We start from the raw sequence: 14,557 nt of genomic DNA, 5'->3' as shown, positions 1-14,557 counted from the left end.
TCTTGAGGACAGGTTGCCTTGCTGCTTGGTCTGGACCTGCCCCATCCCCTCATCCCTGGAGCTTAGTTGACCAGGAGTTGTGAAGTATAACTGTGATACTGAGTAATCAGACAAGGGCTGGGAGGAGAGGGGTACTTTATAAACACCACAGGGAGAAAGGAGGACTGCTCTTCTCTCACATGCTGCTGAATCTCAGGATCTCAGCGAGGTCATAGCCAGTCACGGCAAAGGAGCTCCCCGAGGGGTCACAGAATCGGGCACCACACACCTGGGTGTCAGGCACACACTCACCATGACAGTGTTCCACCTGGGGGAGAAGAGGGCTGCTCAGGGCCTGCTGCCTCAGGCTTGGGCCCCCCTCTCCACTCCTGCCACCACACACACCTCAGTGTAGCCACTCTCTGGGCTCCTGCTCAGTTTCCAGATGTGTACAAAGGTGTCTTCGGCTGCAGAGAGAAGCTATAGAAAAGGTGGTGGGCTGAGTGGGCATTGGCACATGCCGACAGGGGACCAGGATAGGCCGGGGTGCCTGGTTCAGATACCCAAGGAGAGGGCTACACTGAGCAGCAGACAAGTCTGTGGACTTTCTCTCAACATCCCCAGCACCAGGAACAGGGTATGGAGGGATGAAGAAGGAGACTGACCTTGCCCACCTCGGGAGCCAGGTCCAGGGCGCAGATGGCCCGGGCATGGGCGCTGATCTGGACATGCAGAGTTCCTGTCCCGGCCTCATACAGACGCACCTGCCCATCCCCGTAGCCTGCTGCTACTGTCCCATGCCACAGCTGCACGGAAGGGCATGGGACCCTGCAAGGGTGATGACCCACTTTAATTTCCTTGGACCCCTCAGGAAGGCATCAGTCTCCTTCCACCTCACCTACCCAAATCCTGGAATTCGGGTCAATAATTTGAATTCGGGCCCTGACCGCCAGACACACAGCAAGCCTGAGTCATCTGCCGTCACCATGTCAGCCACACAGTCCTAAGGAGAAAAGCAGGATCAGTCCTTCCCTTTCCCCCTGCTGGGTCCTGTATACAGAGCAGGAGGGGAGGGGACACAGCATTTGCACCTTTGTCTCTCTAGGGAAAGGGCAAGACATGCAGCTCTCCTGGGCTGAATGGAGGGTTCCCCCAGGATGCATAAAAAGCTTTCTTTGCTTTCCTTAGAGCCTCACTCCCCTTGACCCCACAAACCATGTGTTAGGAGAGGGATATAACTGTCTTCACTGGAAGGATAGTAAAACCGAGCCCATAGTGTTACAACCTTCTGGAGGTCCTGCAGGGAGCCAGTCACAGTCATGACTAAAGTCCAAACCCCTTGAGAACCCCCAACTCCAGGCAGCCAACATAGCCCATGGGCCCAGCTGTGGGTCAGGTGCGGTGGAGCATATGAATTAGAAGATACATCCCCTGCTCTCAAGAGGTTTGCAATCCGATTAGGGAGACAAGAGTTGTCTTTGAGAGTAGTATCGATTCAGGGTTCTGCCAAGGGAGATCAGTGGGAGCTGAAATAGGGGGATGGCTTCCCAGAGAGAGTGGCACTGGGGGTGGGCCTGAATAGGTAGGACTTGCCCAAGTCCAGAAAAGGAAGCTGCACGTGTGAGACTTGGAAAGCATCTTAGAAAACATCTGTCCCAACTCCTCAATCCACACTAGTATTGAAAAGTGTTCATGAACTACTAAATGCCACGTAAATGGAAAGTCGGGCTTCATCACTGGACTTAAGGTTGCTGAAGCCTAGGAAAGTGCAGCAATTTGCCCAAAGCCATCCAGCTGCTTAGTGACAGAGTCAAGACTTACACCCGGGTGTCCTGCCTCCCAAAATGGGAAGGCTCCCAGGCTCCTTGGAATTGGTAGGGGGAATCCACTCACCTGTCCCTGGGCAGGTTCGGTGGCAATGTCTGTGACTGGTGTCTGGTGTCCAGCCAGCTCTTCACTCAGTACAATGTTGGGACCCTTGGCTGGGATGTCAAACACCAGTATCCGGCCCGACCATGTTCCTGCGGAACCAGTGCCCCACTGATGGCTTCCTGATCCTCCCCAGTGTCCAACCACCACACGCAGCACTCCCGCCATCCCATAAACCTTCATAACAACCCCCCGACATGGGGCCCCAACAGCTCTGCTCCTCCAGTGACCACCATTATTCTATCCTACCCTGCCCCTCTGAAGCCCTCCATGCTTTTCTGGAGTCTCTAAGGGCTTCCTTCGATCCCATCCTTCCCTCTAACCCTCAAAAATTCCCTCAAACCTTCAGCATCTTCCTGGCCAAAGCCCACACCCCTATACTCCAGCACCCCCCAATTCCCTGCCTTTGGCCCCCTCACCCACACAGATGAAGTGGCCACTGGCAGCAATCCCTCGGGCAAACACAGCCTGTACTGAGTATGAAAGGGGAAAACAATTAGAAATAGCACCTCCAGCCCCAACCAACACTCCCTACCGTGATGGCACTCAAGTCCTGCAGGTACCTGGAGATGCATCTCCAGAGTCCAGTGCGTGCCAATAGACCATGACAGAGCCATCTGACTCGTACATCTGCAAGACAAGAAGCAAGGATGGGGGCACAATCCAGCTGACCTTTGCTGAGCTGTGTACTTCACATATTCATGTCAGGCCTTAGCCCATTTAATCCTCAAAACAACTCTGGAAGGCAGGCAGTGTTTATTCCCATTTTACAGAGGAGGACACTGAGGCTCTGATAAGTTAACTAAATTGTCCGAGGTCATACAGCTAGTAAAGGGGCAGGTATTGGAGATGGCACTTGGGAACTGGAAAAGATGGGAGAAAGGAAGATGAGAACCGAGGAAGAATGAGCTAAACATGTGAAAAGTTTGTAAGCATTTAGAGACAAGAAGGGAAGGGTCTAGGGGCTTTGGGGAGGAGTTGAGAAAACTCTACTGGGGGAGGGTAGGAAGCGCCTCTTCTTACCTGTATTCCTCGATGTGAGGTGAGTACCAGCAACACTCGGAAGGGGAGGACACACCAATGGACCTAGAGGGAAGTGGCCCAGTCGGAAGAAGTGGTCAGAGCAGAGGACAGGAGGACTCAGAAGAGCGTTAAATCAGAGGGTTAGGGAAGGCCTATTCCTTGAGGTTTGGAGAGGAAGGACAGAGCTTAGGACCGGGTTCAGCAACACCACTCACCTGGGTGATAAGCGGAGGGCTCACTCCGGCTCCCTCCTTAGCGTGGAGCTGGCGCTGGGCCAAGGGCACACCTTCAGGGGCAGCGCTGACAAGCTGGGCGCTGGGTCCATGGACTACCCCAAAATGTGTGAGGTTGCGGGAGGGCAACTGCAGCACACTGAGGTTGTTGCACAGTGCAGCGGCCGAACCTCTAAGGGGAATGGAGCGCTCCCGGCGGAACATCCTAGTGAAGAGAGGCTCGAATCACAGGCGCGCTGCGAACAGTAGACAGCGGTGATTACAGCGGGAGGAATGGGGGGTGCTGTCATGAGGCACTAAAGACCACTGGGAGTGGGTAAGGATGTGATGGGGAACCCGAGGATGGCGATAGGAGAGTCCGGAGTGGAGAGGTCTTGGGGAGCGGGAAAAGGGAACCCTAGGGCTGAGTCATGGGGCGATGGGGAAATCCCAGAGGAGGAATGGTGATGGCACAGGACCCGATGGCCCCAACCGTCCAAGCGAAGGCGGGGTGAGGCAGGGTAGCCACCGCACCCCTTTTCCCTCAGCTGGCACCCTGAAGCTCCCGGCGAGGGTCAGAGTTCACACCCCCAGGTCGGCTTGCCTGACTGCGGAATCTTGAGGTCCCTGCGAATCCACCGCCACCATAGAGACGACGCACGTACGCACGGCCAATAGGCGGGGCCGAGCAACCCAAACGTACTGAGCGCGGCGCGGTTGCCAGGGCAACTGTGGGCGGGGCGAGTCTGCCTGCGAGGGGTGAGCCTCTCGGTGCTAGGCGCCGTTGCTAGGGCGACGGGTAGGCAGGAGCGGCGGCAGCTAGGCAGGGAAGCTGCTTGAAACCCGGGGTTGGAGCAACCGCTGCCGGCGATGGCTCACGAAGGCTCGGTGAGCTTCAGCTCGGCTGGGGGTGCGCTGGAGCACCGGAATCGGCCTTTAAGGTCGGTGGCGGGAACCATGCATGGGGTAGGCTCCGCGCTAGTCGGCGCCGGCCCACCATGGGAGCGCTCGTGGTGACCAAGGAAGCCACATCGGTCTCGGGCAGAAAATCTACATCTCCACCACGCACGCTAACACGCTCTGCCACAGTCGGAACCTGAAGGAAAAAGTCAAATGGGTGGTGTAGAGCCCAAGAACAGGGCTTTTTGGAAGCAGCTAATGCATGTAATAAATCTCTTATACTGAGGTACCCATTCAAATGGATAAACCCGAATTGGTCAGACATTGGGGAGAGGTGTTGCTAAATAAACTCCCTTTCGAGGATTTTTAAGAGAAAGAAATGGATTAAACAACCCTGAGGCTGCACTTAAAAGTCAAATTGTTTATGGGGCGCCTGGGTGGCTCAGTCGGTTGAGCATCCGGCATCGGCTCAGGTCATGATCTCAGGGTTTGTGAGTTTGAGCCCCGCGTCGGGCTCTGTGCTGACAGCTCAGAGCCTGGAGTCTGTTTCAGATTGTGTCTCCCTCTCTCTCTCTGCTCCTCCCCCGCTCGTGCTCTGTCTCTCTCTCAAAAATAAAACATTAAAAAAAATTTTTTTTTAAGTCAAATTGTTTAAAAGCCAAGGAAACTTTAAATAAAACAGATTTGAGGAGGTTTTGTGCTATAATATTTCTAGCCCCTCTGGTCAGGCCATGTCTAGGCACGGTCGCTATCACCGGTGCCACCCATGAAACACTGGGAGGGTAAATACAAGAAACAGACTCTCCTCTCCGGACCCTACGGGCCCTGCTCTGGCCAAGCCTGGTCTGGGCTGTGGGTTATTCCCTGGGTTTGCCACCAGGGCTGTTTTCACCAGCAGAGAAGGGAAATGACACTTAAGGGATTTTGAGGTTCAGTGTAAGGTTTAGGAAACACCAGATTTGGGGGAGAATGAATTTGGGAGGACATCTGGTATGAAGCAATAAGGTTGGGGTGAGGAGGCAAAGATTTGGGAAGATTACATTTAGAGGTAAATTTTGGAAAGAACCAGGTTCAGAGAGACTTGAAGGAAAGTGAGGAGGTTCCCAAGAATCTGCTCATAAATTTCTTATGTCCCTAAAATGAATTTATGGAACCAATCTTTTTCTTTTTACGTAGTGTTTTCTTGATTATAAAAGGATAAAGCCTCATTATAGTACAGAGAACTTATAAAATAGAGAAGAGCACAAGAAATAAACATATCCACTGTTACAGTTTTGGTGTTTTCCTTTTCTTTCACACATAATGGTTTATACAACTGAGATGATATTGATATGTCATTTTATATCCTGTTTCTATCATGTGTCATTACATCATAAGTATTTTCATGTGCCATTGTAAATTCTTCCTAAAGATTATCTTTAATCATTGCATAATATTCCATAATATAGAGGGCACACAATTAACCATATATTCTTTTTGTTACACATATGTTTTAAATATGTTTAAATATGTTTTAAATATTATGCTATTGTAAATGACAGCTCAGAGAGTATCGAAGGATATATTGTGATTTTCACTTCAGAATATGCCTTGAAGGAAGGAAGGTTGGACACCTTTTCAAATGTTTGTTAGTCATTTGCAGTTCCACTTTTGTGAAATGTTATGTCCTTTGCTTATCCTTGAGGTCTTAGGCTTTTTATTATTTTTATATGAGTTTTTAGTATACTTGGGAATATTTATCCTTTCTTATATTTATTGCAATTTTTTTGAAAGCAGGATAAAGTCAGGTTCTAGGGGCAGACAGACCTGCATATGAATTATGACTCCACTACTTCCTTGCTGTGTAATCTGGGCAAATTCTATAAAATGAGGATAAAAATAGCATGTAGTCTAAAAATGTAAGACTTGAGTCGATTGTATGTAAATGAAACATTTAAGTGCCAGTAAATGGTAACTACTGTCAGCTTGTACTTAGGAGTGTTTTTAAAATATGTATAGGAAAAAATTTGCATATATATATATATATATATATATATATATATATATAGCTATTTCTTTATTATTTCTTACATAGCTTTTATGCTTCGGTAGGTCTTTCTCGCCCGGAAATCGTATGACAATTTAACCTATTTTTTCCTACATTTAATTTTTTGCTTATATTTTTATTTCATTTGCATGTGTGTATCCTTTAATTCATCTGGAGTTTATTTAGATGTATATTGTGAAATGAGGATCTAAGTTCATTTAGGGGAGGGAGGAGGCTCTAAAGAGCACTAACCATTTATTGACTCGTTAAGTTCTTTGAACTCTCAAGAACTTTGAACCTTTTGAACTAGTGCCAATAGCAGGGACTGTGGCCTTAGAGCTATATATAGTTTGGGTATACTCTGTAATCTCAAGCAAGTGATGGTTAATTTGTGTTGTTTCAATTTCTTTGTAAAATGGATTTAGTGAGCTGTTAAGAAAATTAAGTTAGCTAGGTCAAACATCTAAAAATGCATCTGACACATCGTAGGCTCTTAGTGGACTGACTGTTCCTTTCAAAAGGCTTTTCCTTCCTACTGGACAACTTGAGAAAGCTTCTTCCTAGCCTACAGCTGCGTCCCCATTCCACTTTTCCAGGTTTCCTGCCCTGATTGCCCCGTTCTTTCCTCATAGAGGCAGATCCGGGACCGCGGGGTGACCCGATCCAAGGCGGAAAAGGCGCGACCGCCTACGGTTCAGGTACCACAGGTGGACATCGTGCCTGGGCGGCTCACGGAAGCGGAATGGATGGCGCTCACGGCGCTCGAGGAGGGAGAGGATGTTGTGGGGGACATCTTGGCTGATCTGATGACGCGAGTCATGGACTCTGCCTTCAAAGTCTACCTGACCCAGCAGGTGGGTCTGGATGGGGGTTCTCCAGACCATCTCCACCCCGCCCCCCCAAACTGGGCTAAGACCCTCTCTCGCCTCCGTAGTGCATTCCATTCACCATCAGTCAGGCCCGGGAGGCGATGCTGCAGATCACCGAGTGGCGCTTCCTGGCCAGGGACGAGGGAGAATCTGCAGTGGCCGAGGACCCCACGTGGGGCGAGGACGAGGAACCTTTGGCATGCACAACGGATGCCTGGGCTCAGGGATCAGTGCCCGTGCTGCAAGCGCCCGCCTCTGTGGGGCTGGAGGAGATCTTCCAAGGCGAAGTAAGCCCAGCCCCCAGCTCCCTCCGCCCCTCATTCCCCTACTCTGCGCCTCGCCGCCGCCGCTGCGTCTTCCTTCTCCTCACGGCCTCTCTGGACTCCTCCACCCTTAGTTCCTCTCTGCCCTTTCCGATGTGTCACTATCCACCCTCCACCCCTAACCTCGCTGTATATCCCTAGGACCGAGGGAGCGTGGACCAGATCTCTTTAGGAAGATCGTGGACGGCGAGAGGCTCTCAGGAGCAGATGGAATCTTGGGAGCCTTCTCCAGAGCTGCGAGTCACTCCGGGCCCCCCACCTACCCCAGAGCTGTTTCAGGAGACAGGGACCGAGGGCCTTTTAGAGGAACTGGACGTCCAGGCCGGAGACCATCAGTCTTCGGCTGGATCCTTGAACTCGAGCAGCCAGCTGTCGGTGGAGATGGCTCTCGACGGCAGTCCCCCACCTTTTCCGGATCTGTCCCAGGTAGCCAGCACCCAGGCATCAGCCCAGAGGGTACCGCCCCGCAGCTCCCAGTTCTCGCTGGAGGACCTCTATCATTGCACCGCCCAGCCGCACGCGGCTGGGGACTGGCTGAAGCTCAAGAAGGAGAAAGTGCCCTGCATGGACTCGGGCGTGTCGGTGGCCGGCCTCTCCTCTTCATTCGAGCCACAGCAGCCTAGGTGCGCGGACGCGCTGCAGGGCGCGCGTCACTACAGGGTGGGACTCAAGGCCCGGGCGCGCCTGGACCCGGCGCGGCTGCCGCACCACTGGGTGCGCCCGCTGGCTGAGGTTCTGGTTCCAGACTTCGAGGCGCGCCCGCTGGAAGCCTACCGCGGGAGCAAGAGGGGCGGGAAGACCGAGGCTCGGGCCAGACCCCTAGCACCGGGCCCCGGTGTCCGCGTCTCCCCGACAGTTTTCTTTTCTCTCTCGCCTAGTGCTCCTTTCCGTGTCTTGGGCCCGGGCCCTGCTCTCCAATCCGCCTCTTTGAGCTTAGGCCCACCGCCGCCAGGCTTTGGGTCAAAGTTGGCCTTTCCCAGCCCTGGGCTTTGCTTTCTTGCCACCCACCCAACCCTCCAGGATCTGGCCCGGAGCCCCAGCCCTAAACAGTGGCCAGGTGCCAAGTGGCCCAGTGGCTGGGAGGGGGCAGCTGAGTTGCTGGGCGAGATGTGGGTAGGCCGCTGCCAGGTACCTCTGCATGGCCTTCATCCCAGAGACCTGGAGGATAAGGATCCACACAGGTGGCCTCAGACGGCATCCCCAGTCCTCGAGGCCACGTCCCAGGTGATGTGGAAGCCCATGTTGCTGCCTGAGGCAGTGAAGCTGGCTCCTGGTGTGAGCTTGTGGAACCCAACCACCCAGGTGCTGCTCAGATCTGCAGTACCCCAGCAGGCAGACACAGAAGGCAGCATCTCTCTTCCCATCCAGCAGCACCCCATCCAGACTGGTGCCCCAAAGCCTCAGGTGACCATGAGACAGCTAACGAAGGACTCAACACCCAAAGTGTGGCCACTCCTCTCCAAGGACCTGACCCATTCTGGGTCCTGAAGCTCAGCCAGTACTTTCCTTCTTTCTACTTGCCAGAATAAACACCTCAGTTGCTTTAAGAGTTGGCCTGATGTCTGTCAGTTTCTTCCAAGGGTGCTTACTCAGGAGGAGTTGTCCTGATGGCCTGGAAGGATATGGAACACTGGGTCCAGGGAATAACCCCATTTCCACCCTTAGGAGACCCTGCATTAGGGCCAAGGTTGCTCCCCAGCAGAGGCATTCTGGAGAACCATCTCCCTCTCTACAAAGGAATAGACATAAGGGCTACAGGTGGGGTCTGCTTCAACTGGACGAACTTAGAGTCTCTTTGCAGTAGGGGACTGACGGGACAGCCCTGCTTAAGCACACCGTGACTAAAGACGGGAGAAATTTGATATTTTGCTTCTCCAGTTCTGGAGCTCATAAATTCACCTTAGGGTGGAAGTCCAAGTTTCACTTATAGACAACTATGAGCCTACACAGGAGAACACTGACTCTAGGCCAAGGATAGCAGCGAGGCAATCAAGTGACTAAGGCACTCAGTTTAAGGTGGAGTTCACTCTCAGTTTCAAACAGGATGCTTGAACAAATCAGAGAGTGACTGCCTCTTTAAATTTTGTGTCCTGGACAGCACACCAGCCTGACTGCTCAACCCCACTCAGCTTTGACTAGCTCCTCCCCAACTTACCTTCACTTCGGCACAACACTTCTGGTAGCAGGTCAGCAAGTTTTTGCAATGTTGCAGTGGTCTCTACTCAGCACCCTTGTCTGGAGCCCTGGCTCTGTCCTGCTCATTCTGGTCCTCCTGCATAGACTATGTATGTGGTCTTGGCATAAGTCTCACCTTTGGGACCTCCAGCACTGCTCCACAGACTTGACTGGGAAGACAGCTGTGGTGACTGGAGCCAACAGTGGTGAGTGCCCTTCTCATCCTGCCACCGCATTTGGCATCTCAGTCCAGTCCCCCAGTAGCCCCAGTGAGGCTGGCCAGAGGGCCAGCACGCACTTTAGTCACACCCCAGACTAGCCTATTCTGAAACTGCCCTTCTACAGGTATTGGGAAGGCCGTGTCCCACGAGCTGGCCCGCCGTGGGGCCCGGGTGATCCTTGCCTGCCGTAACTGGGAGTGTGGACAGCAAGCCCTGGCTGAGATCCAAGAAGCCTCGAAGAGCAACTGCCTCCTGCTTGGCCAGGTGGACTTGAGCTCTATGGCCTCCATCCGTAGCTTTTCCCGGTGGCTTCTGCAGGAGTGTCCTGAGATACATCTGCTGGTTAACAATGCTGGAACCTGCGGTACATGCCTTGAACTGCTGCCCCCAGACACATTGCAGGAGCCTCCTTTCCAGTTCAGGGACCCTAAAACAGGCACCCCCAAACCTAATTGGTGCACCCTGCTGAATAACTTTAATTCGTACGTGATCCTAAAAAGCCTATTGAGTAATAGCCCCCATCCTTGCACGTACATGTTCCTGTGGAGTTTCTACTGAATGCCAATATATGCCCTAGGTCTGTATCCCTCCATCACCCACTACCCATGTTCTCATTTCCTCCCAGGATTTCCCAAGACACTTACCCAAGAGGGCCTTGATCTCACCTTTGCCACCAACTATGTTGGGCCCTTTCTGCTTACAAATCTACTCCGAGGTAAGGAAGGATGCCTGCCTACCTTCTGTGCTGCCCTCACTTCTCATTCCCCTGGCATTTTCGTAGCTTACTGTTTCCAATGGCTACTTCCTTTCCCTTGGCCTCAGCTGCTCACTGAGTGATGACACAGTAAGATTTTTGATGCACACAGCAGGGCAACCCGCCTGACCTAAGTCAGGACTGGGAGGCTGGTACTGAAATCAGTCAGGCCAAAATATAACCAGCAAGGGGATATAAGATCCACCTCTCTTTCCCCCGGATCTGAGTTCTAGGTAAACCAGTAGAGTCAGTCATCTCGACAAGAGCTTCTTAAGGGTGGCACTAGACCACTAGGAATATAGACACCAAGAATACCTACTTCCTGCTCTCAAATAGCTCAATATCCCCCAGGAATCTAGACAGAACACATCACTGTCTTGGACCCAAGTCCTTTGGCTTTCTGATTTTTTAATCTTTTCTAATTAAGGAGGTTTGGGTTCTTGCTGAGGAAGCTGGGGCAGAGTGAGTGGTGGGCACTTTCTTCCTAACATTTTCTCCTGGATTGCGCCCTCTTTAAAATAAAATCAATTTTGGGGGTTAGGTAATATGTGTCCAAAACATAAAACTGAAAGTGTACAAAAGGGATGACATTTCAAAAACTCTCCTCATAGGGGCGCCTGGGTGGCTCAGTCGGTTAAGCAGCCAACTTTGGCTCAGGTCTTGATCACTCTGTTTGTGAGTTCAAGACTTGCTTTGGGCTCTGTGCTGGCAGCTGGGAGTTCAGAGCCTGGACCCTGCTTTGGATTCTGTGTCTCCCTCTCTCTCTGCCCTCCCCCGCTCACTCTCTGTCTCTCTCTCAAAAACTGAATAAACATTAAAAAAAAATTAAACAAAAAACAAAAAACAAAAAACCCTCTCCTCTTCTCCTTGAAAATCAGCTACTCATTTGCCTCTTGGGAGGCAATTTGTGTTGCCAGGATCTCATGGGCTCTTTAGTGGCTGATTAAATTAGCCACAAATGGAAAGTGAACAAGCACAAGGCAAAACTGCATGGGTTTGCAAGTAGGAATGTTTTGTCTCCTTTGCAAAAATTCTAACACCCTGGCTGCACCTTGCTTAGTGGTAGGTTCTTAAACTGTCTTTTCTCTTCTTCTTCTCTTATCTACTCTTCTTCTTGCCACTTCTAGAGATCACTTTTCACCATATTACTTGCTTAAAATCCTTGGAAGGAAGGTGCTCTATCCTTTACAGGAGAGACTCTAAACCCCTTATCTCCACTTACAGACCCCCTGCAGACTGAGAGCCTCGCCTTTTGCCCCTCCTTAATCCACACTTTTCTCTCTAGCAGACAATCTGTAGCTCTTGGTCCGCACTTTTTTCCCCCCTCCAGCTGTGCTTTTTGCACATGTAGTTGCCTCTATCTGCACTGTCCTCTCCCACTCTTTTACCCTGACTAACTTTATTTAGTTCATCCACCAAGACTGAGCACAGATACTGCCCGTGCTGTGAATCTTGTCCTTCACCTACCCCAGCAGCCTCCCATTTATGGGGCTCCCTTAGCCCTTGTACACATCTCTGTTCCTGCATTGACATTGTCCAGGATGACCGGTCTCCAGTTAGGCTGTGAGCCCCCTTAGTCTTTATGTCACTATGCCTAAAAGTTTGGGGTCTGTTCTCTTTAAGAATAATTCTTTTTTCCAGCAAAATTTTGGCTAAATACCACCTGCTCAATTTTTCATTTGTGATTCTTAATTTAAATGTAGGGCTCAAAATAGTTTTAGCATTTTGAACACTGTAAACTCATATGTGACAACTACTATATATATATATATATATATATATATATATATATATAGTCTGGATTCTATAAAAAAAATATATATATATAGTAAGGCACTTAACATTTTTTTTAATGTTTATGTATTTATTTTGAAAGGGGGAGGGGCAGAGAGAGAGGGAGAGAGACAATCCCAAGCAGACTCCGTTCTGTCAGTGCAGAGCCTGATGTGGGGCTTGATCTCATGAACCATGAGATCATGACCTGAGCTGAAATCAAGAGTGGGACACTCAACTGACTGAGCCACTCAGGTGCCCCCCACCCACTTTTTTTTTTTTTAAGATTTAATTTGCACTATTTATTGTATTTATTTATTTTTTTACTTTGGAAGATAGTGGTTTGTTTGTTTGTTTGTTTGTTTTTTTAACACTTTCCCAAGTGTCTCTATACACATTTCTTTCCCCACTCAACCTAGCACCCTATGTCCTTAGCACCTATCTTGGTGTCTGCCACAATCCAGAGATCTAACGAACATTTGGGTGACAAATATGTGAAAGACAGGTTACATGATGTCTCCAGTCTCTCCTTTTCCCTCTTGGCCACCAATGAGGTAAAACATAAATAAGGATCCATTAAATTATCTCCAGCTGGCAAGTGGAAGAAAAACAAGGCGAAAGTCCAAACTCTACAATGAAAGAGGAGGAAAAACATTAGGAAAGTAGCTAATGAAAATGAGTCTCAGTTCACATTAAGCTGTCCTGTGCCTAGCCTGGGGAATGTGGGGGGTGGGCAGTGACCCTATCCTGAAAATCCTGGATGGTCCCTGCTCTCTTGGAGTCACCTGGAGAGGCAGGTTGGGGAGTGGGCATGGGAGTTCACTCCAGAACTTGGATCGAATGAGTGTGGTTTTCTTTCTACCCAGGGGCCCTACAGCAGGCAGGGTCAGCCCGGGTGGTGAATGTGTCTTCCTTTCGGCATGCACATGGGTATGTTGATGAGGAGCATCTGACAGGGGCTGGTAAACCCTTGGTCTTTAACCAGAATTATGACTGCAGCAAACTGCTCTTGACCTCCTTCACTGGGGAGCTTGCCCGGAGACTTCAAGGGACAGGTAATTGCCTGTGAAACCCACTTATTCCTCCATTCCCAACACCACCTCCCAACAGTCCACATCTCATCCCAATATGTTCTGGCTAGTGTCCCCCAACCCAGCTGTTAATCTCTGCCATTTTTCATCTATGCAGCCTGTATTTCACTCAAGCCTGCCTTCACATCTCCCTTTCAATCTTTCCAACTCTCTTATCACTCCTAACATCCCTTTCCTCTCAGTATTTTCCAATACAAACACCATCCGTTATGTTCCTCCTAAAGTTCACCCAATGCTTTCAAATACTTATGTCTCCTTACTGGCTTGAACACTACCACTCGTGTAAGTTCCAGAGGACCGACTTCCTGGACACCACCCCAAGCCTCTGGTTACGTCTGCCCACAGACCTGGTAGGATCTTTGCATTATTGCATACTGGAGAACCGCACTTAACTCTTTCTTCCCATGTTCTACTTGTGTCTCATCCTTTCAGGTGTGACCGTGAACTCTGTGGACCCGGGTATAGTGTACACAAGTATCATGAAGCATTTTTCTTGTTCATACCGCTTCCTCTTTTGGCTCTTCAGCTTCTTCTGTAAGGTGGGTAGGGGAGGAGCTGGCTAGCCTGAAGAGGGTGGGGCAGGGCTCTGCTTCTGTGTGTCCCCAGTAGGCTAAAGTCAGCTTGGCATGACTCCTTCTCTTCCCCCATGTCTCTACAGGATGTCAGACAAGGTGCAGTCCCAGTCCTCTACCTGAGCTTGGCAAAGGAGCTGGATGACATTTCTGGAAAATATTTTAGCAGTTCCTGTAGGATAATTCTTCCCGCGAAAGCTGCTCAGGATCCTCAAGTGGCCCAAAGGCTCTGGAATGCCACGGTCCAGCTAACAAACCTGGACAAGATGGACTGATCCCCCGTGCCCCCAGCCCTAACTTTGCCATCCTCCCTGATTCCCAGCCCCTACTCTGATCATGCCTTTTGTTTGTTGGCTCCAAGCATCAATCACCTTGTCTAGTATAGCAATCACGTCCTTTTCCTGTTGCCTCAGTGGCATGAGAGCTCAGATTAGCCAGGGGACAGTTTTAGCTTCTACTTTACTGCCAGTTCTCTAATGGAAGTGTTCATTCCTTGGATACTGGGATCTCCAAATCTACAGAGTCCCACGTTGTGGTGACCGGGGGGGCGGGTGGTAAAACTCCTTCCAGTGGGGATTAGGGGTGCTGGAAGAAGGGAAACTTCCACCTGTATCTCTTAGTTTCTACCCATGTACTTACTGGCTCTGGGGGAGACAGCACCACACAATGCCATCTTGATTAAAGCATATACCACATCCTGTAGGACAGCA

The 14,557-nt window shown here is 50.5% G+C and overlaps 3 protein-coding genes across 9 annotated transcripts; 2 read left to right on the top strand and 1 right to left on the bottom strand.

Annotated features, from left to right (window-relative positions):
• Positions 1-118: 118 nt before the first annotated feature.
• Positions 119-3,960, bottom strand: WDR54 (WD repeat domain 54). 6 transcript variants are annotated; one of them, XM_045446574.1, is made up of 10 exons: positions 3,847-3,960; positions 3,147-3,369; positions 2,932-2,994; positions 2,472-2,538; positions 2,328-2,381; positions 1,873-2,000; positions 882-982; positions 645-807; positions 385-459; positions 119-307 (listed from the first exon to the last, which is right to left on the bottom strand). In XM_045446574.1, the coding sequence occupies exons 2-10, from the start codon at positions 3,366-3,368 to the stop codon at positions 176-178; spliced, it is 1,005 nt and encodes a 334-aa protein (XP_045302530.1). In that variant the 5' UTR covers position 3,369; positions 3,847-3,960; the 3' UTR covers positions 119-175. The 6 variants fall into 6 exon arrangements, with proteins under 6 accessions (XP_045302530.1, XP_045302529.1, XP_045302534.1 ...); XM_045446573.1 differs by having other exon boundaries at positions 3,748-3,850; XM_045446578.1 differs by lacking the exon at positions 3,847-3,960 and adding an exon at positions 3,732-3,815.
• On the top strand, positions 3,919-8,808 carry CA3H2orf81 (chromosome A3 C2orf81 homolog). Its single transcript, XM_045446581.1, has 5 exons — positions 3,919-4,031; positions 6,702-6,923; positions 7,004-7,225; positions 7,403-7,884; positions 8,633-8,808. The coding sequence occupies exons 1-5, from the start codon at positions 4,014-4,016 to the stop codon at positions 8,667-8,669; spliced, it is 981 nt and encodes a 326-aa protein (XP_045302537.1). The 5' UTR covers positions 3,919-4,013; the 3' UTR covers positions 8,670-8,808.
• A 107-nt stretch (positions 8,809-8,915) lies between these two features.
• On the top strand, positions 8,916-14,557 carry LOC123580989 (retinol dehydrogenase 12-like). 2 transcript variants are annotated; one of them, XM_045446579.1, is made up of 6 exons: positions 8,921-9,642; positions 9,782-10,021; positions 10,283-10,372; positions 13,051-13,239; positions 13,708-13,814; positions 13,934-14,557. In XM_045446579.1, exons 1-6 carry the CDS (start codon positions 9,465-9,467, stop codon positions 14,120-14,122), a joined length of 993 nt encoding a protein of 330 aa, XP_045302535.1. In that variant the 5' UTR covers positions 8,921-9,464; the 3' UTR covers positions 14,123-14,557. The 2 variants fall into 2 exon arrangements, with proteins under 2 accessions (XP_045302536.1, XP_045302535.1); XM_045446580.1 differs by lacking the exon at positions 10,283-10,372 and having other exon boundaries at positions 8,916-9,642.

The sequence above is a fragment of the Leopardus geoffroyi genome, chromosome A3 (assembly GCF_018350155.1).
Source record: "Leopardus geoffroyi isolate Oge1 chromosome A3, O.geoffroyi_Oge1_pat1.0, whole genome shotgun sequence".
Taxonomy (NCBI): domain Eukaryota; kingdom Metazoa; phylum Chordata; class Mammalia; order Carnivora; family Felidae; genus Leopardus; species Leopardus geoffroyi.
This window is presented reverse-complemented; position numbering and strand designations above follow the sequence as displayed.

Excerpts from the sequence above, each read along its gene's own strand:
- WDR54 (XM_045446573.1), bottom strand. The coding sequence starts at position 3,791 with ATGGTGGCGGTGGATTCGCAGGGACCTCAAGATTCCGCAGTCAG. Across the intron at positions 2,995-3,146 it reads GCCCTCCGCTTATCACCCAG|GTCCATTGGTGTGTCCTCCC; the intron begins GTGAGTGGTGTT and ends ACTTCCCTCTAG. Across the intron at positions 2,539-2,931 it reads CCTCACATCGAGGAATACAG|ATGTACGAGTCAGATGGCTC; the intron begins GTAAGAAGAGGC and ends CTTGTCTTGCAG.
- CA3H2orf81 (XM_045446581.1), top strand. Across the intron at positions 7,226-7,402 it reads AGGAGATCTTCCAAGGCGAA|GACCGAGGGAGCGTGGACCA; the intron begins GTAAGCCCAGCC and ends GTATATCCCTAG. Across the intron at positions 7,885-8,632 it reads TTCGAGCCACAGCAGCCTAG|CACCCCATCCAGACTGGTGC; the intron begins GTGCGCGGACGC and ends CCCATCCAGCAG.
- LOC123580989 (XM_045446579.1), top strand. The coding sequence starts at position 9,465 with ATGTTGCAGTGGTCTCTACTCAGCACCCTTGTCTGGAGCCCTGGCTCT. Across the intron at positions 9,643-9,781 it reads GGTGACTGGAGCCAACAGTG|GTATTGGGAAGGCCGTGTCC; the intron begins GTGAGTGCCCTT and ends GCCCTTCTACAG. Across the intron at positions 13,240-13,707 it reads CCGGAGACTTCAAGGGACAG|GTGTGACCGTGAACTCTGTG; the intron begins GTAATTGCCTGT and ends TCATCCTTTCAG.